Source organism: Neophocaena asiaeorientalis, unplaced genomic scaffold, assembly GCF_003031525.2.
Source record: "Neophocaena asiaeorientalis asiaeorientalis breed wild unplaced genomic scaffold, Neophocaena_asiaeorientalis_V1.1 scaffold478, whole genome shotgun sequence".
In the NCBI taxonomy this organism is placed as follows: Eukaryota; Metazoa; Chordata; class Mammalia; order Artiodactyla; family Phocoenidae; genus Neophocaena; species Neophocaena asiaeorientalis.
Window position 1 is genome coordinate 1,171,558 of NW_020173200.1, and position 21,118 is coordinate 1,192,675.

General features: G+C 43.3%; 1 protein-coding gene and 1 non-coding gene across 2 annotated transcripts in view; both read left to right on the forward strand.

Moving 5' to 3' along the window:
• RIMKLA (ribosomal modification protein rimK like family member A) overlaps positions 1 to 20,478 on the forward strand; it is a 27,862-nt gene extending 7,384 nt beyond the window's left edge. Inside the window, exons 2-5 of the mRNA XM_024744785.1 lie at positions 8,002 to 8,232; positions 11,575 to 11,661; positions 16,799 to 17,002; positions 19,988 to 20,478. Coding sequence (XP_024600553.1) covers positions 8,002 to 8,232; positions 11,575 to 11,661; positions 16,799 to 17,002; positions 19,988 to 20,478 — 1,013 coding nt within the window. The remainder of the gene's footprint in view (positions 1 to 8,001; positions 8,233 to 11,574; positions 11,662 to 16,798; positions 17,003 to 19,987) is intronic.
• On the forward strand, positions 18,317 to 18,389 carry TRNAG-UCC (transfer RNA glycine (anticodon UCC)). The gene has a single exon. It is a non-coding gene; the product is annotated as a tRNA-Gly (tRNA).
• Positions 20,479 to 21,118: the final 640 nt, after the last annotated feature.

A 21,118-nucleotide genomic window follows, 5' to 3' on the forward strand; every position in this document is an offset into this window, starting at 1 on the left:
CTCTCCCTCTCTCTCCCTCTCCCTCTCCCTCTCCCTCCCTCCCTCTCCTTGCCATGTGAGGATATAGCAAGAAGGCTGCTGTCTGCAAGCCAGGAACAGAACCCAATAATGCTGGCACCCCGATATCAGACTTCTGGTCCCCATAACTGTGAGAAATAAATGTCTGTTGTTTAAGTCACCAAACCTATAGTATTTTGTAATAGCAGCCTGAGCTAAGATATTGCTCAAAAATGGATTTGAGAGGATTTTCTTAAAGAAGGGAGAAATAACAGAATATTGCATGCTGGTGTGAATGATCCAATAGAGAGAGAGAAATTGGTGATGTAGGAGAGAGAGGTGACTTGCTGGAGCAGTGCCTTACGTGACTGAGAGGGATTGGGATCTAGTGCCTATTTCAAGGAGTTGGCCTAAGCCAGGAACAAGGACACTTCAGCCATTATAATAGAGAAGGTCACCTACTGGCACAGGTGCAGGTGGGTAGATGTGATAGTGGGAAGTTATAGAGAAGTTCTTTTCTGATTGCTTCAGTTTTTCTCCCTGAAATAGGAAGAGTGAGAATGAGGAGGAGGGAGGAAGAAGTGAAGATCTGAAGCAAGAAAAGAAAGTGTGCAATGATGTCCGGTGTTGAGGGAGAGTGAATGGACTAGGGAAACAGTGCTTAGCAGGCAGCAATAAGGATGCCCTTGAGATCAGTCAGCACGTTTGTGTATTCTTTCTTCAGACATGCACCATTGCACAGGAGGGCACGTGAAGTAGGCAGAGTTGGATCAGTCCAGCTGGGGTTGTGGTTTAGCCAAGCAAGAAATGGGTGCAAGGATTTGTGGATATATGTTGTGGTGCTTGACTATGGAAATGAAATAGGGTATGAAGGGGGTGAGGGACAGTGAAAAGATGGGGGATCCATGCATGGTAGTTCCAGGTGGTGTCAAAGTGTGGCTGGAGTTGGGGTACTATAGAGTGAGCTGGAAAGATAGGAGATGGTGTGTGGAGATGGGAGTTATGATCACTGCATAAAGTCTAGAATGTAACTGGTACTGGTGGCTGGGGTGGGATGGTGGACAAGATCCTTGGAGGAAAGGAGGTCAAGAAACAGAGAGGCCCTGGGAATTGGAAGAATTCTTCATGGGGATATTGAAATCACCAATATCTGTGACAGCACAGGAGAGTCAGTGAGTCTGGAGCTAAAGCTTCAAGGACAGGGGAGTGACTGGGGTCTTTAGGTGACCTGCACAAGTAGGGAGACGTGTGGTGTTGTCAGATGAGAGTCACGTTGGGTGTTTTAGGAGGAGAGAAGGATGCTGGTCAAGCTGCGTTGAGAGTAGGAAGGAGCACGTCTCTCCTACCTCTAGGCCCAGTAACCCCAGGTGAGAGGGAGAGAAGCCACAGCTTGGGAGGGCTGGTGGGGAAGCAGAGTCAGGGTTCAGTTAGACTCAGAAAAAGAAGGGGAAGGGAACAGTGGCTGAAAAGTTCAAGGATAGGAGATTTGCTGCCCATTGAGTCCCATTGATTGAGTCCCCAAGGGCACCGGGGAGATGGGCAGGAGTGCAAGGTGGGAGTAGAAAAGGCAATGTCAGGGACTTCCCTGGTGGTCCAGTAGTTAAGAATCTGCCTTCCAATGCAGGGGACGTAGGTTCAATCCTTGGTCAGGGAACTAAGATCCCACATGCCTTGGGGCAACTAAGCCCGTGCACTGCAATGAAGTGAAGATCCAGAGCAGCCCAAATGTTAAAAAAAAAAAAAAAAAAAAAAAAAAAAAAAAAAAAAAAGAAAGAAAGAAAGAAAAGGCAATGTCAGAGCCAGGTGGGGTTCAGAGTCCAGGGAAGTGACATGGCCTTGGAGACTGGAATCTTGAGAGCCTGATAGGAAAGGAGAAAAGGGCCTGATGAGATTTGTCTTCGTGGCTGCGAGGAAGCATTGTGTTGGTGAGGTGTGTGAGAGAGGAAGGTTTTCAAGTTCTTCCATTTTACAGAAGAGGAAACTGAGACCCAGGGACATTTTCTGTGTCTTGCCAAGCTGTTAAATGACGACACAGAATTAAATCAAGTCTCTGACGTGGAGGCCAGGACTTTATCTACTTTGCCATAATTGCCTTTCATCTCACGTGTCCTCAACTTCTTGAAAGGCCTTTGCAAATACGTTTGCCCTGAGCTGTCGCAGAACTCAGTGCTTATGTGTTGCCATGCCTTGACCATCGACTTGTTTCTGAAGGGTAGACATTATGCATTTATTAGTTTTACACATTTCTTCTGTGCCCAGAAGCTCTACGAGTCAGCATCTCCTCTCTGAAACTTTCCTTGATTCTCAGAAATAATCACCTAACTGTTCCCTCCTCCTTCGCTGTCACTGTACCCTGATATATATGCCTGCTAGAGCAGTTCTCACGTTGTGTTAGAACCTCCCCACCCCCTGCCCAAACCAGACTGATAACTCTTCTTAATACCCAGGTGCTCTGCATAGAGCATCAGTGACATTAGTTACAGTTGTCTGTTTTCTTTCTTCTTAAATTCCAGGGATATTGTTACACTCACACCTCAACCCCTATGCCCAGCCTTTTAGACAGTGCCTGTCAGAGGCCCTCCCGTGTCCCTTTTGCTCTTACCATTTGATGGCATTGTGTCCGTCCTCCCCTCTTGCCCTACACTGCCGCCGCCACCGGTCTAACCATCAGCACCTGAATCTCTGCCTGAGGGCTTTCTGTGGTCACAGGAGCTCACTTTGCCCACACATGCATGGCAAGCTGGAAGGACCAGGGAGTTAATACCACACCCCTCGATCAGCTCTCAACCAAAGACAGGGTTGGTATATAAATATTATAAATTGCTAGCTTCCTCGCCCCTTGGGTGGAGTAACCAAGGAGTGTGCACTAAACCGTTTCTTATTGTCGCCCGGCAAGATTAAGCCCTGGGTTCCAAGGTGATCACTCACTTCATAACACACCTTTTATTTGCGGCATTGCCTTCTCTACTTCCCCCTCCAGTGTTTCCTGAAATTGCCACCGTGATAATAGACCTCTTGTCCTTATCTCCAGCAGTCCTTCTGGGGAAACCCAAACTAACACTGGGCTTGGCCCAAAGTAGGTGCTCAATAAATCTTCACTGAATGAATGCATGAAACAATAAATATGTGTTGAGTGACTGAATGAATTAAAATTATGTTGATATATTTCTCTGTAAGGAGATGATAAGCTCCTGGTATGCAGAGATCACCTGGCTCGTCTTTGTATTCCTGCTTCAGAGTATGTCTGATTCATCTCAACAGTTCAGTGAAGGTTGAATTGAATTAAATGACCTCAAATTAGCAGTTGGTGGAAAGAGAAGGTGGCCACATAATGACTGTGGGTCTTAATGAGGTAGAGGTGAGATTTCTTTGGGCATTGTAACAAAGACCTTTAAAAGGGAAAGAGAAGTGGCATAGCATCTACTCGGTAAGAATAAAAGTAACTTCCTTATGAGAAGATGCTGTGTGGTAGGGTAGAAAGAGACCAGAGAAAAACTGGAGAGTGATTGAGATGAGCCAGACCATGTTTGGGATGACACATCTCCCTCCTAACACAACACAGTAATGTACAGCACTTAATGGATTATTATCCACTTATGTTATTTATAGTGTTGATTCATTTTTAACAACTCTCAGAGCTTCACCACCAGCCATGGTTACATGATCCTGCCCAAATGTAATGGTCCTAAAAGCTGCCGTAAGTGAGGTCCTTGCTTGCTCTCCTGCTACAGTGTCCTGCTATTTTCTTATTTCTGCCACTTGCTTTGTACATGAAGGGTTTTTGTGGGGTTTTTTTTCCTAGCGTACAAAAAGCCAGTTTAGTTTTGAAGCTTGCTTTTTAGTTGTGAAGCCAGGGATGCATATGTGTGTACATGAATGAGTGTTGTGTGCCCACTGGTCTGGACCCACTGTGCATCAGTTCTGTGTAAATGCAAAGACTTTGACAGTCAGATCTAGTGCAGGGATGCATATACAAGATGTCTTCTTTTTTTAATTGAAGCGTAGTTGATTTACAATGTTGTGCTAATTTCTGCTGTACAGCAAAGTGACTCAGTTATACATATATATACATTCTTTTTTTATATTCTTTTCCATTATGGTTTATCCCAGGATACTGAATACAGTTCCCTGTGCTATATAGTAGGACCTCCTTGTTTATTTACTCTAAATGTAATAGTTTGCATCTGCTAACCGCAAACTCCCAGTCCATCCCTCTCCCTCCCTCCCTCCCTCCCCCCCCCTTGGCAACCACAGGTCTGTTCTCTATGTTGTTTTGTTTTTTTTAACAAGATGTCTTTAATTTAAATGCAGTAATACATATGAATGTTCTTGGCAAAGTTCCTCAAACACAGTAGATGATCAGTAAAAATGTTAGTCAAATTCAGATCTGGATGACTGCACCTTTTATTTTCCATGCTTCTTCCCTGTATTGGTATGAATGATTGAGAATGGGTTTTAATTCTTAGAGCTCTGCTTTCCAATAATGACTTGTTTCTTTCTAAAGCTATTTCTCTGTATTATTAAGCGCATTTCTTTGCTGTTGTACATATAAATGCAAAAGTCTATAGTTTTGTAGAATTAATTTAATCCAATATATAGGTTGGAAAAAAAACAGGCTCAGTTCTTTGGAAAAGTTACTCATTTTTCTGTCTTGTTTTTAATACATTAAAATATTTCCAAATATAAATAATAGAGTCAAAAACATAATTACCCATAAAAGTATATTATTCTTTTTAGAAGTAATATGGAGAAAATATTGTAGTTTCAAAAAGCTGATTTAGACTAGGTTGGCTATTGGTCATTATACTAACTAGTTTGGGGACTGATCTTTTTCACGATCTTATTGACCTGTTTGGGGACATAGCGATCATTTTAGTTTTTTAAAAAAAGTGGTTTGAGGCTAAATAGTAAATCTGAATCCCAGTCTGGGGAGATCCCCAAATATCCCAGAAATAACTCAGCTCCTTTCCCCCCACCTTGCTTCCCAGGTCAAGGTGATGCCTGAGGGCACTAGGGCACTTAATCGCATGAAATCCCTTGTTATTGAGGGCACGAGCCCCTGATTGTTCAGGGCTTTCCTTCCATTGCTGGCAGCCAAGCAGAGCCCTGCCCTCCTTGAGGTCCTGCATCAGCACTTCATTCCCTTGGTTTAAGGCCCATAGATTGCAGTGGGAACATTAAGGATCCCAGGAAAGGTGACGCATTAAGCTCCATCCTTTCCCAAGAGGAGATATCAATGGGGAGAGGGAGAGAGATCGCTAAGTGGTTAAAGGCTTCAGAATTCACTGACAGGTTTGCCAAGTGCCAGCCTTAAACCAAGCTGTGCTTGGCCGTGGCTCTGTGGAATTGCTCTTCCTGCTAAAGGATGCCACGGTGAGCAGCAGACTCTTGTCTCCTACTTCTAGAAATGGTGATTTAGACAAGGTGCAAACAGCAAAGAAAATGGGCATGAACATGGGACAAGTGACGTTGCCCCTTAGCAAGGATGCTGGAGCTGGGTCAATGGGCAGAGAAGTAACTGGTTGTGCATATGTTTTCCCTAAACACATCACGTCCCTCTCTGCACAGAGCTGGACGGCCAACACAGTCAGAGACCAGACCTGTCTAACTGCTTGGGAGAGCCTTTTCAGCTCCACGTTAACCCATTCCATTCTTCATTTATTAAAGGCTTCAGTTGGAATGAGCCAGGCCCAAAGATTTACCTTTGGAGAAGAGAGATGAAATCCTGGTAAGACTTCCTAGGTGTACGTGAATCTGCTTATCGAGGCTGAGCTGTCTCTCTCCACTTGTGGTTGGTATTTCCAGAAATGACTGAATTCTTTTCTTCCCATTTAGAAGTTTTACCGTTTGTCTGTGGTCTCATGTTGAGATTTAAAACCCAGACGTTTCTGCTGCTTCTCATCTCTCTAGGTCACTTTTCTGTTGCAAAGCCATTTTTTCTCATCAGGTGGTACAAATCCCCATACAGTGTCCTACCTTGCTCAGTAGAGTGTCTGTGCGATAATAATGCCAGTGCCTTGCATATCTATAGCGTTTTGTGGTTCTCAAAGCATTTTTGCATATATCATCTCATTATGTAATGTTGTTCTGGGCTGTTTTCCCCTCAGTGTTCTGTATTTTACTTGCCATTTTCACCAACTTGAATACTTTTCTTTCTTCTACCAGTTTTGAGGATATTATTCAGGGTTTACTCTTTTCCCCCTTTCATATTATTTTCCCCAGGGGCGCTAAGTGGCAAAGGAAAAAGCATGTATAAATGATACTGTTTTCTGATGGCAAAGTAAAGATAACCTGAATGCTCTTTACAAATCATCCCTGAGAATTATATTCCATTTCCTTGGGTTCACACTAATCAGCAGAAGTACTAAAAACAATTTAACTTAATGATTGCGCTTACTCTCTTTTTTTTTTAATTGGTGAAACATCTAGAATGAGAGGAAGCTGTGCAAGTTAGATCCATGTAGTAGTTTTGTGGTTTTGGTTTTTCTGTTTGCTTGCTTTTGTTTTGTCTTGCTTAGCGTTTTTATATTGATATTATTCATCCCACAATAGAGGAATAGTAACTTCCTTCGTACCTTCTGTTTTCTTGGAGTTATATGGTTGTACACTTTTATCACTTATGAAAGCGAAGGTGCTTTAGGTTAAAGCCTAAAAGATGGTTCTCAAACTGTGTTTAAAATGTCCTCTGTAGAGCATTTTAGAGACTCCTTTAAGGTTCACTAAGGCAGACCAAGTAGTTCCCTGAACTCACTTCTCATTGCCCTATCCAGTCTATTTCCTGTCTCCATCATTCCATCCCCAGATGCTGGGTGCACCGGAGATGCCTACGTAACTACTTAGAGTAATGCAAACCATAGGATATCAGGGTTGAAAGAGATCAAGCAGGTTGCTGTGAGCTTATTAACTTTTGCATTCCTTCTGTGCCATCCTCGGATGACTAATGAGCCTCACTCAGCCCATTCCATCCTAAGGCAGAGGAAAAGTATCCCTTTTGTTGAGCCCAAATCTATCTCCATGTAGCTTCTGTATAATTAAACAAACACTGACTGCCTATCATGCAGCAGATACTGTTCTAGGCGCTGGGGATACAGAAATGAAGAGTCAGACAAAATAATGCTCTTTTGGATAGCTCCTCAGCTGTACCTCCTGAGGTCATAGAAGACAAGCCAAATAATTCTGCATGGAGCCGCGCAGATAATTGAAGACTGCATTCCTGTTCCTCTGAGTCTTCACTACAAGCTAATACTACCAGTTCATCCAGTATCATACAGGTTTAAGTCCTTTGGCTATATAGACCAATTGTTTTGTGATGCATTCTAGTTTTTCTTAATATTGAATTGATTTTTAGTATATTGATTTTTTTTAAGTTTTTTGTTATCAAGGTAATACACAGTTGGAGATATTTTGGAAAATACTGATAAGTATAAATAGAAAATCATCTCTAGTCCCATTACCCACTGTTAAAATGTTGGTATATTTCCTTCTAGCGTTTTCTAACTTGTACTGATAATTTTGTATCCTGTTTTTTTTACCTAACATTGACATTTTCACATTCATTATATTCGTAATATTCCAGATGACTTTTAAAGATGAAGTCATAAGAGTGGTAAAGATACCATAAGTGACCTTTACTGCATTCCTTGTCATTAAGTCTCCAGCCTCCTAAGCCACTACATTTTGAGTAATACTAGTCCTACATGGAAGGAGGGTGCTGGACTGCATTATCTCCTATGGATTCTTCTAACTTGGATTATTCTTGATATGCTGCTCTTCCCCCCACTGGCCCCACCCTGTTCATTCTTTTGTGTTTCCTCAATGTCGTGCTCTGCCCATTTGTTTGGAGTATAGGGTGGACGGTAGCTTCTCATTACAACAGGATATCCAAGTGCCATTTTCAAGGCTATCTTCCTGCTAGGTTCAGTCTTGAGGAGTATGTTGGGACCAGTGCTTCTGGTGGGACTAGATGATGGCCAGCCCAGAGCTCATTTCTTCCTTTGATTGCAGGCCTGCAGCTGAACCAGAAGGCGCTCACCACTTTCCCAGACGTGGTGCTCGTCCGGGTGCCCACACCCTCAGTGCAGTCGGACAGTGACATCACCGTCCTGCGACACCTGGAGAAGTTGGGCTGCCGCTTAGTCAACCGCCCACAGAGCATTCTAAACTGCATCAACAAATTCTGGACATTCCAGGAGCTGGCTGGACATGGGGTCCCCATGCCGGACACCTTCTCCTATGGTGAGTGTCCTTAAAATAGGATTGAGACTTGTCTTTCCAAATAGCCTGCACCCCTATGTTCTCTCTCCCCAGAAGGCCTCTGGCATCTCTTGTTGGTTTTCAAGGCGAATCTGTTCATCTTAGATGATTCAACATTTCAGTCCTCTGTCTGAAATGTCTTTGCTTCTTTCTCTCTGGAATTCATTCATTAAATATGTAGCTGGTACACACTGTGTGCCAACTACCAAAATAGGCTCTAGGCTCTAGCAACAAGTAAGAGAGTCCTACCCTCAGGGCAGTTTCAGTGCAGTGCCAGGATAAGAGTTAGCGCAAGGTGGTATGGGAATACACAGGAGAGCTCCTAATTTAGTTTAGTAGGTGATGAGGAAAGAAGGCTTCCCAAAAGAGAGAACATCTAAACTAGCTGAAGTTATCCAGCTAAAGCAAGGGGGGCGGGGAGCAGTCTAAGAAGAAAGCAGAATATAGAAAGACCTAGAGGCAAGAGAGAGCATGACCGATTGGTGGTATTTTGAGTAGTTTGTGGAACGTCAAGGAGATAGGGTTGAGATATAAGGCTAGAAAGATAAGAAGTCACCATATACAGTACATGAAAGAGATCAGGGGTAATCCTGAGACTAACAGGAAGTTATTGGAGGGCTTTAAGCAGGGAAATGGCCTGATCAGAGTTCAGAATGTCACTTTGGCTACGCTGTGGAGAAGGAATTGGACCAGGGGCAAAGTAGAGACAGGATATGTACTGGTAGGCTTTATAAGCAATGCAAATGAGAAATGATAGTCTAAACTAAGGTGGCCGTAGTAAGAATGAAGATAAGTGAACAGATTCAGGACTTAGGAAGGAGACAGAAATATTAGGACATGATGATTGAGTGGCTATGAGGAGCATGGAGAGGAATCAAGAGTGACTCTGGTTTCTGGTTTGGGCAACCAGATGTGAAAGCGAACACTCACTGAGCCTAGAACCGTGGGAGAGGAGAAACAGATTGGTGGGTAGGGCAAGGCATTGTCGGAAGAGGTTATTATAGTTTGGGACACATTCTGTTTGAGGTGTCTGTAGTATATAAAAGTAAAACTATTCAGTAGGCAGCAGATAAATGGATCTGGAGCTCCTGAGAGAGGTGTAGACTAAGGAAGTGGATTTGGAAACTTCCATTATGTTAAGTGAAGTCACAAGAATGGATGAGATTACTCAGGGAGAAAATGTAGAATGAAGAGAGGCCTGAGCTGTACACCTAAAATGGTTAAAATGGTAAATTTTATGTTATGTATATTTTACCACAATAAAATAACAACATTTAATAAAAGAGGGTTCGAGAGGGAATCCTTTAGGGAATAGGAAAAGGAAGAAGGACCTATGCAAGAGGCCAAGTAAGAGCACCTGGAGAGGTGAGAACAGAAAGAAGAGAGATGACAGAAGCCAATGGAAAGAACATCCCAAGAAGGATGGTGTAATTAAAAGGGGTGTTTAATTCTGAGAGGATGCGTAACATACTCATGGAGATGTGTGTTGGATTTAGCAACAGGGAGTTCAATGAATACAGCTTCAGTTCAGCCATAGGGAGAAAAGCCAACTTGTCAAGGATGAGGAAGTGAATGGGAAGTGAGGAAATTGAAACCCTTTGAGTAGCTTGATTGTAAGGATACAAGGTTGTAGTTAAGTGATGATGCAGGGTGAAGGAATGGGTTTTATTTGTTTAAGATGGGAGATTACTGAGCATGCTTAAAATGCTGCTGGAATTCTGAACTGAGAGGTTGAAGATACAGCAGAGAGGGGACACTTAATGGTGCAAGATCCCTGAGGAGGTGAGAGGGAAAGGGGTCCGAGGCACAGGTGCGGGGATGGCCTCAGATAAGCAGGACCCCTCTTGCACTGTATTATAAGGGAAGGACAAAAGGATGGCTAGAAAGGAGTTATATTTACCAGTGGGTGTCAGGAAGCTGGGAGTTCTCTTCTTATAAAATGTCCTCATTGTAAAGATGCCCCTGGTTATCTACACTGCCTTTTCATGCTGCTTTATTTTTTTTTAATCATTAGCACTTTTGTGACAGGTCTTATTAGTATCCCAGAGTATTTTGCTTTGCAAAAAATTGATGAACTGGGCTTCCCTGGTGACGCAGTGGTTGAGAGTCAGCCTGCCGATGCAGGGGATGCGGGTTCGTGCCCCGGTCCGGGAAGATCCCACATGCCGCAGAGCGGCTGGGCCCGTGCGCAATGGCCGCTGAGCCTGCGCGTCCGGAGCCTGTGCTCTGCAATGGGAGAGGCCACAACAGTGAGAGGCCCGCGTACTGCAAAAAAAAAAAAAAAAAAAAAAAATTGATGAACTACATTATCACCTGTGGTAGGTAGAATAATGGTCCCCCAAAGATTAATATTCATATTTTTTAAATGAAGCCTTAAAGGAGTGTAGTGGAGCCAATTCGGGCTTTCAAGTCATGCCTTACCTTTGGGTGAGAAATATCCCAGGCTTGGCTTCTTTGGGTATTGGTTTTCTACTGTAGTACAACAATCTACTGAAAACTTAGCAGCTTAAACAACACCCATTTGTCATCTCACAGTTTCTGGAGGTCTGAAGTCCAGCCACAGCATAGCTGGACTCTTTGCTTAGGTCTCGCCAGGCTGAAATCAAGGGGCAGCTGGGCTGGGACCACATCTGGGGTCTGGGGTCTTCCAGGTTTACTGTTGGCATTCAGTTCCTTGTAGTTGTAGGACTGAGGTTCCCACTTACTTGCTGGCTGTTAACTGAGGGCCATTCTCAGCTCTTAGAGGCTGCCTGTTGGCCCTGTCACATGGACTTCTCTCCAACATGGCAGTTTGCTCCCTCAAGGCCAGCAGGAGAGTTTCTCTGATGCTTCACCTTCTTTTACAGGGCTCTCCTGATTAGGTCAGGTCCACCAAGAATCATCTCCCTTTTGATTAACTCAAAGTCAACTGATTATTAGCCTAATTGCAGGAATGCTATCCCAGCATAGTCACTTGTCCCCCCTACACTCAGGAGAGGGGCTTATACAGAGCATGTACACCAGCGGGTAGGAATCTTGGGGGCCTTCTTAGAATTCTGCCTACCACAGCCAAGGTAAGGGAAGAATCCCTGCCCTGCCTGCGGGGTTATCGTGACGATTGCGTGAACTGGAGCATGTGAAGCCTCTGCCATGTGGAAGCGCGTGATGATGCTACTTTCCTGATCTCTCTGTTCCCACCTTCTGTATGGCACTTGCACAGCACATGTCTGTCCGATGGAATGGGTTCACATTGCCTTAATCAGAGAGATGTGAGGCCTCCAAAGAATTCCCCCAGAGCCCTGGACCATCAGCCTCACCTTCACTGACTTTTGCTTTTCTTGACAGGTGGGCATGAAGACTTTTCAAAAATGATCGATGAAGCCGAGCCGCTGGGCTACCCAGTCGTGGTGAAGAGCACGCGCGGACACCGGGGTCAGTGCCCCTCTTCCCGGGCTTCTGTTTGGGCCTCCTCTCTGCTCGGAGGAGACGGAGCTCCCCCTTGTGGAGCTTGTGGTGTAGTCCTTACTTCTGTCCCCTCCTCGCTGTCCGCACTGTCCTTGCTTTGTCCAGACCCTTCCCAGCCCTTCCCTGGACTCTGGCGGCAGACTCCTGACTTGATTCTGACTGGTTTCCCTAACTTCACTGCCAGTGCATCCTCTATTCATTAGGGGAGCAATTTCTCTGAAACAAAGATCTCTTCTTGTCGCTCCCTTGCTGAAAAACCCTCCCAAGAACTGGTGTTGCCTATTAGATACTGTTTATATTCCTCACCGTGGCACTGAAGGCCCTGGACGAACGGCATCCATCTTCCTTTGCAGCTTTCTCTAGCCACGCGAACCCTCCGTAATCCATTCCAGACTAGACCATGTATTCTGCTGTCTTTAAACCTCTGCTCTCTTCCCTTTGCTGGGAACGCCATCTTCCTCTGCCCTCTAGTGAACTTCTGCTCGGGCTTTAAGGCCAACTCCACGTCGTTTCTTCTCTGTCCACGTCCCTGGTCTCCTTCCCTCTCTTCCAGACAAAATTAATTGCCCTTCCCTTTGTGTTTCCGAAGCACTTCATCCATGCCGCTAGCATAGTACTATGGCTTATGACAGTTATAGATTTATGTGCCTTTTCCCCTTTTTGACTGTGAGCTGCTCAGGGGGTGGGAACCAGGTCCTGCCCATCTCTGTCTCCAAGACCTACTACAGTGCTCAAGACATAGTAGTTGAAGAGGACGTGTGCAGCAGAAAGCCACCCCCCTCCCTTGTGGTATGAGAGCGAGTACCTCCTGATGATAGCCAGATGGCATCCTTAACTGCTCAGGGCATCTGGAATGAGAGGAGGTACCCTAATGGACATGGGATGAGCAGTTCCCATGAACTTGACACACTCACTGCTCTCGATCTCCATTGTGTAGAGAGTAGAGAAGTAGCACTTCAGGGCGATGGCTTCTGTGGCAGGTGAATGCCTGTCTGAGCCAAACGGAGGGAGGGGCCCACTCTGCCCTGAGTCAGGGAAGGCTTCGGTGGAAGAAAAGGAGACTTAAGTTGGAATGTGGAGTTTGAACTGGGTGAGCAACATACAGAAACAGGTGTGGGCAAAGCAACCTGGGAAAGGAAAGGGGTCCTGCTAAGAAGTGAGAGAAATGAGTTTGGGTGGCAAGATGGGGCTCCGAGTACAATTCACATGTACTACAGTGCAAAAATGCAATGTCTCAACTAGTTTTTATTGTGGTAAAATATACATAAAATAAAATTCAGCTAATCTTTATTGAGTGCCCACAAAGTGCCAAGGAGATACAGAAAGGAACAGAACAAAAATTCCTGCCCTCCAGGAGCTCACGTTGTAGAAGTGAAAGACAGACAATAAACAAATTAAATAGAAGATATTTAATTTTTAGATGTTTTTAAAATTGAGATATAATTCACAAAACAAAAAATGTACCATTTTAAATTATATAATTCAGAGGATTTTAGTATCTTCACTCTTCTGTACAACCATTACACTATCTCATTCCATAACATTTCCATCACCCCAAAAAGAAACCCTGTACTTGTTAAAGGTCAGTCCCAATGGCCTCTCCCCTAGTCCCTGGCAACCACTAATCTGTTTTCTGTTTCTATGGCTTTGCCTCTTTTGGACATTTCATATCGATAGAACCATACAATATGTGGCCTTTTGTGTGGGTTTCTCTGACTTAGCATAATGTTTGCAAGGATCACCATGTTGTAGCATGGATCAGTTTTTTATCCCTTTTATGATTCAATAATATTCTATTGTATGGATATGCCACATTTTGTTTATCCGTTCATCTGTTGATGGACATTTGGGTTGCTTTACTTTGTGGCTATTATAAATAATGCTGCTATGAACATTCATGTACAAGTTTTTGTGTGAACATATGTCTTCATTTCTGTTGGGTGTACACCTAAGAGTAGAATTGCAGGGTCATAGGGTAACTCTGTGTTTAACTTTAGGGGAGCTGCCAAACTGTTTTCCACAACAGTTATGCCATTTTACATTCCCACCAGCAATGTATGAAGTTCCAATTTCTTCACATACTAAACAAAACTTTTATATTGAGTGTATTAATTTGCCTCGACAAATTATGCAAACAGTCACCATACCTCCACCATAAAAACAAGCCCCAAGCCACAATGCATGTTTTCCAAGCATTAGTAATGTGTGGGCCCACTTTATATATTTGTTTTTAAAGTCTTTTTTAAACTTGAAGTATAATTGACATGCAAACATTATATTAGCTTCAGGTGTACAGCACAGTGATTCGATATTTGTCAATATTGCAAAATGATCATAATAGGTCTAGTTAACATCTGTCACCATACATAGTTACATAATTTTTTCCTCTTATTATGAAAACTTTTAAGATTTACTTTCTTAGCAACTTTTAAATGTGTAATTTGTTTTTATTATAGCCATCCTACTGGGTATAAGGTGGTATATTATTATGGTTTTGATTTGTAGTTCCCTAATGACTAACGTTGAACATCTTTTCATATTATTGGCCATTGTATATCTTCTTTGAAGGAATGACTATTCAAATCCTTTGCCCATTTTCCAGTTGGCTTATTGGTCTTTTATTGACTTTTTTACAGCTCTTTATATATTGTGGCTACTACTGTCTTATCAGATACGTAAGTTGAGCATGATGTTTTCCCACTCTGTAGGTCGTGTTTTCACTTTTTTGATAGTATTCTTTGATACACAAAAGTTTTAATGAAGTTCAATTTATCTATTTTTTCCTTTGGTTACTTGTATTTTTGATGTCATTTTGTGCTTGCCTAATTCAGGGTCACACAGATTTACACCTATCTCTCCTCCTAAGAGTTTTACAGTTTTAGCCGTTACATTTGGGTCTTTGAGCCATTTTGAATTAATTTTTGTATATGGTGTGATGAAGGTCCAACTTCATTCTTTTGCCTGTGGATATCCGGTTTTCCCAGTATTATTTGTTGAAGAGACTGTTGGTTCCCCACTGAATGCTCTTGGAACTCTTGCCAAAAATCAAAAATTGACCATCTGTATGAGAGTTTATTCTGGGTTCTCAATTCTATTCCATTCATCTATATGTCTGTCCTTATGCCAGGCTACACTATCTTGTTACTGTAACTTGGTAGAATGTTTTGAAATTGGGAAATACAAGTCCTCCAACTTTGTCCTTCTTTCTCAAGATTGCATTGGCTATTTGGGGTCCCTTGCATTTACATATGAATTTTAGGATCATCATATCGATTTCTGCAAAACAGGAAGTTGGAATTTTGGTGGGGATTGCACTGAGTTTGTAGATCAATTTGAGGAGTATTGCCATCTTAACAATATTAATCTTCCAATTTCTGAAAATGGAATGTCTTTCCATTTATTTCAATCTTTAAGTTCTTTCCAATATTTTGTAGTTTTCAGTGTATAAGTCTTGAGCTTCTTTGGTTAAATGTATTCCTAAGTTTTTTTTATTCCTTTTGTTACTATTGTAAATGGAATTGTGATCTTAATTTTATTTTCAGATTGGTCGTTGCTAGTGTAGCACACACATCTTAGGGAAAATGGATCGGGAGTAAACAAAGTCACAGCATTTGTTAGGCTCTAGTATATGGAAATAAATCTAAAGAAGGCAGTGGACTCATGCAGGCTATGCCTTTGAGAAAGTTACTAATTTTGTGGACCTTTATTTTCCTCTTCTGTAAAACAAAAATAACTATCCTTGTCCTAATGGCTACACAGAGCTAGTATGAAGTGTAAGAGAAATAATTTTTTAAAAAAATAAAGTGTTTGGCCCACAGTAGATGATTAACTAATCTTAGTGCCCTTCCCCCTGCCCAGTTTTTTTCCTCCTTGCTTTAAAACTGTAGCTCAAAAAAAAAAAAAAAAAAAACTGTAGCTCCTTTATTAACTGCAGACTAAGCCCCATATTAGAACCTCTGTGCCAGGAACCAAGGAACAAAGTCCATATTTTTAGCCCCCATCTCTGCTGAAAATCCTACCTATGTCCAGAGAATCCCCAGTGCCTATCATTGAATCCCAGCCATGCTGCCAGATGCCAGATCTCCTGGTGCCAGATGTCCAATGATTGAGACATGTTTTGGAGGTTACTTTTTGGTCTTATATGCCACTAGAAGCTGATACCCATCCCTCTTTTTATTAAGACTTCAGAAATGTTCCACTCTTTTTAAGGTGGTGACACATATCTTAGGAAAACCATCTCTTTTTTCCATGTTTGCTAACAAGAAGGATCAGGGTATGGTATGTCAGGTTTACAGAGCAAACCTGTCAGGGGCCCCTGCTCATATCTGTTAGCTAATATGCAAATGGAAAAGCAGATGCCAAATAATTACAAAAGCATAAGTGATTCAAGCAGAAAATACAGAATTTGGAGTCAAGAAGGAATGCTTTTCCCAGAGATCAATAGAAGTATGGATCATTCCTTTCAGAATTAAATGGGTATAGCCAAATAATAAGTTTCTTATGTTTAAAAGGAGGAAGCACGTCTGGCAGTGGCTCCCTCTTTGAACTCCCATAGTATTTTGCACAGACCTCTCCTGATGCTATATCAGGCTGTGTCATTATCTTTTGTGGGTCTCTCTCCATCTTGACTGGGAATTCCTCTAAAGTATGTTCAATTAGTTATGTTCTGTAAGCATTGATTGACACTTGCTTTGTGCATCGAGCCTAGTGTGAGGTGTGAGGATTTAGAAAAAAAAGTGAGTGAGACATGGACTCTACCAAATCAGCATCCTGGGGTGATAGGCGGTGCTGACTGTTTCTGGAACCGAATTGACTAGATCCCTAGGAATTAATTTTGGCCTCTTCTGGGTGTTTCTGGAATACATTTTGATTTCATTTTGAAAAAAGAGTTGTGAAAGGAGAAGGACCTGAGTAAAACCCAGAAAAAAATGAGGTTCGACGGCCATTTGATAAGACGCAAGAGTCGATTCAGAGAAATTGAAGGGGCCACAGTGAGGCGAGTTGGGAAAGAATGGATGACTCTGGACCTGGAGGTGGGATGGCAAGGACTGCGCTCAGAGGCTTCTCTAACTACTTCTCTTGCTCTTTGTCTTTCTTCTTAAAGGAAAAGCTGTTTTTCTCGCAAGAGATAAACACCACCTCTCAGACATCTGCCATGTGATCCGCCACGATGTGCCCTACCTGTTCCAGAAGTACGTGAAGGAGTCCCACGGAAAGGATATCCGGGTGGTGGTAGTAGGTGGCCAGGTGATAGGCTCTATGCTTCGCTGCTCCACAGACGGACGGATGCAGAGCAACTGCTCTCTCGGTGAGGCACGAAAGCTCAGTCGGACTGTTGGTCAGGGGAGGCCACCAGGGTTTTTCATTAGGATGTTTGCACCCAGCCAGTGAATGTGTCTCGATCCCTCCTATCTGGTCAGACCGTCTGCAAGGCGCCAGGATCACAGAGAGGAATTAGAAACAAGCCCTTTCCCTTAGCAGCAAGCAGTCCAGGAGGGTGACAGGTGGGTGTAAGTGCCATGACGGAGGTCAGGCCAGGGATGTCAGGACACTGAGATTTGAACCCTGTCCCGTAGGTGTTAGGACTTGGCAGCCAGCTTTAAACAAGGGAGCAACATGAGGATTGGTGTTTGAGAAAAACTGACATCTGGGAAGAGGATGGATTGAAGGCATGAGAGGGAGGCAGGGGGTTGAGTTTGGAAGCTGTGGCAATAGCTCAGGCAAGAAGTAAGGAGAGTCTCAACTAAGGCAATGGGAAACTCCCTGGCAATCCAGTGGTTAAGACTCCGTGCTTTCACTGCTGAGGGCTCGGGTTCGATTCCTGGTCCAGGAACTCCAGCAAGCCATGTGGTGCAGCCAAAAAGAATAATTAAAAAAAAAAAAAAAAAGAAACTGAAAAATAAGGCTATGGCTGGAGACATAGCATATTCTGCTTTTCCATTGTAATTGAAGATTGTGTTTCTTGTTTCTTTTGAAAATTGTGTTTTTCTTACATGTGTTTGACGTTATTTCTTACGTGTGTTTGACGTTATTAGAAAGCTGCAGTTTATGTCTGGGTCAAATGCATAACCTCATCCCATTAACCTGTTGATAAAGCTTGTTTTCAGTTTTGGTGCATGGAGATGGTCCCGGGGGAATGGGAATGTTCATCTTCATCACAGAAATCTATTGTCAGCCTCATGAGTGGAATTTGTATGTTGGTAACGTGAAAAGGTACCCAGTTGTTATTTCCTAGATCGCCAGATGAGTATATACCAAGTCTGGTGACTAATGAAGAGGCTGAAACACCAGTCTGGTCCTTCTTCCTGAGAGTGATTGAGCAGCCTCCCCAAGTGGACTCCAGGGTAGAGGCTGACAGCGTAGCGATTAATGAGAGTCCTTGCCCTTGGGCAGCTTATGGTCCAGTAAAGGAGAAGACGCATAAACAGATCATCGTAAGGTACTGTGACTAAAGCGCTGTGATAGAAGCAAATGCTAGGCTCAGGTTGACACAGTGCTAAGTACCTAATATATTATCTTATTTAATTTTCATGGCAATCCCATGTCTTACCACAGTATCGAACCTTATGTATTATCAGTTTGTCTTTTTCAGTCAGCTCACAAAATCCATTCTTTGGGGACTTCCCTGGTGGTCCAGTGGTCAGGACTCTGCACTTCCACTGCCGGGGCCCTAGGTTCGATCCCTGGCCGGGGAACTAAGATCCCACAAGCCATACGGCCAAAAGAAAAAACAAACAAACAAATCCATTCTTTAACTAGAAACTATTGTAATTTATCCATATTCCTTTTTTTGATGAGCTGTTTTAAAGCTGTTCAGTAGCCTTTTCCTCACACCATGTAATAGATGGTGGAGGGGCAGAGTTAAGGTAAAGCCATTAGTTCCTGAGAATACAAGTGTTAAGTCTTTGCAAAGAGACTAAAGGAAGACAATTAAATCTGAGGTCTTAGCTTTTTAACAAGTAAGGGCAATCAGACTCTCTCTGACCTCGGTATGAGATTTTTGTCTCTCAGGCCTCTCTCTTCTTAGAAAATAATAATTTTGTTTCTTCTAATTTCTAAAAGGAATTCATTCTCAATGTAGAAAATACAGCAAAGTCAAATGAAAAACGATATTTATCATTAATCCCGCCATCTAGAGACAACCAATGTTAACATTTTGGTGTCGTTTCTGATGATGTTTTTTTGCATAATTATGGTCATACTGTACAGCCTTTAATCCTTTTAAGTATTTTCCCATGTGATCACGAACTCTATCATTTTTAGTAATGATTGTAAACTATGCTGCTTTCCTCTACTGTGAGCTAATTAGATTATAATTTTTCATTTACTCATCAACAAATATCGAGTGCCTACTAGGTACCAGTATTTTGACTTTCCAGTATTTTAAATGACTGCCATCAGCATCTTTGTGCATAAGCTTTTTTCCCCAATATATAAGATTATTTCCTTCATGGTGGGATGACTGGGTCAGAGGATATAAACATTTTTTAAACTCTAGGAAAAAAACAATCATATTACTTTCTCAAAGGGTGTCCTGATTTCCATCCAGACCTTTTGTTGGTAATAAAAATGCCCATCTTGCTGCCCTTTCCCGACATCCCTCACCTCTCTTCCTTGAAGGGTCACTTGACTCATTAGTCCAGTCGGTGCCTGGTGTTGTTGCCAAAATTCAGCCTCCGTACACTGGGGCCAGATTAAATCTCAGAGACAGAGTTTTGGTGAAGTATCATGGAAAGGAATAGCTTTATTGCTTTGCCAGGCAAAGGGGGCCACAGTGGGCTAATGCCCACAGGACTGTGTGTCCTGCCCTGGAGGGGGTAGTGAGGAGTCTTATAGTGTTCACGGAGCAGGGCGTGATCAGCTCGTGGACATTCTTCTGATTGGCTGGTGGTGAGGTAATGGGCTCTCAGCATCATCAACCTTCTGGTTCCAACCGGTCTGGGGTCTCCGTGCTTGTGGGTAGCATACATTTAACTTCTTCCACCTGCTGGGGGTTTCAGTATCTGCAAAACAGCTCACGGGACGTGGCTCAGAATATTATCTGCAGTCCTTGAGGAAGAACTAAAGGTCCTTGACTTTGTTTAATGGCTAAAGTATTATTATCTTATCTTGCTTGACTGTTTTCCTTTCTTTCCGCATTTTCTCACTTCTCTGATTAAATTTATTCTTTGACTAAAGTTTTTCTACGACAAAGGGCAGGCAGAGGATATGGGTGGGGGTCTCTTCTGGGAAGGCCTTATACGGTCCTGCTCGGTTACAGTGTCACCATTACATCGCTGCACTTTCCCCACAGGTGGCGTGGGCGTCATGTGCCCACTGACAGAACAAGGCAAGCAGCTGGCTATCCAGGTGTCCAACATCCTGGGCATGGACTTCTGTGGCATCGATCTCCTCATCATGGACGATGGCTCCTTTATGGTGTGCGAAGCAAACGCCAACGTGGGTTTCCTAGCCTTCGACCAGGCCTGCAACTTAGATGTGGGCGGGATCATTGCAGACTACACCATGTCTTTGCTGCCCAACAGGCAGACCGGGAAGATGGCTGTCCTCCCAGGACTATCTAGTCCCAGGGAGAAGAAAGAGCCAGACAGCTGTGCTTCAGCTCAGGGAGTCACAGAGAGCGTCTACGCCATCAACAGCGGGTCTACCTCTAGCGAGAGCGAGCCTGAACTGGGAGAGATCCGGGGGTCCTCAGCAAGCACAGCGGGGGCCCCGGCCCCCATGCTGCCCGACCCTGGCTACAACATTAACACCAGGATTGCTTCAGAGTTAAAACTTAAGTGAATTCCTGCTTTTTGGCAGCATTGAAACCAAATCCTACTGCTTCCCTAGTAGTTTTGAGCGAATAAAATCTGGACTACTGTGATTTCATTTGCACAGAAACTAGAAATCCCATCTGGGCACTCAGCATTCTTTCTAACGATGATTGAAGCAAATGGCCTAGCTTTGTGGTTTTTATAAACACTAATATAAAAACCCTCACCGAGAACAACATCCTGACTGATGGATTTGAGACCGATGTCTGCTGCAAGCAATTGGATGTTACGGCTGACTCTGTGCTGTGCTTCTGGCTTTTAGCAGTGGAGCCCATTAACTCAACGGCTCCTGGAAATACTGTACAAAAGAGCAACCACCGGACAGAGGCACGTGCAGAAGAGGTGGAATGTGACTGCAGTTGTGTGCTCTTCATTAAGTGTGTGTGTGTGTGTGTGTGTGAGAGAGAGAGAGAGAGAGAGAGAGAGAGATATGCTCGGAGTATACACAGTCCCAGTGCTATTAGAGAATCAGTCTCTGCTCCCCATCAATCACCATCTTGACCATATTTCTCTGACACTCAGGATATGGTGTTTTAAAGGGAGCTTCCTCCTTAGCATCTTCAATGAAGCACTTTGTAGAAAGTGAAATTGAGCGTCCTTTGACTTCA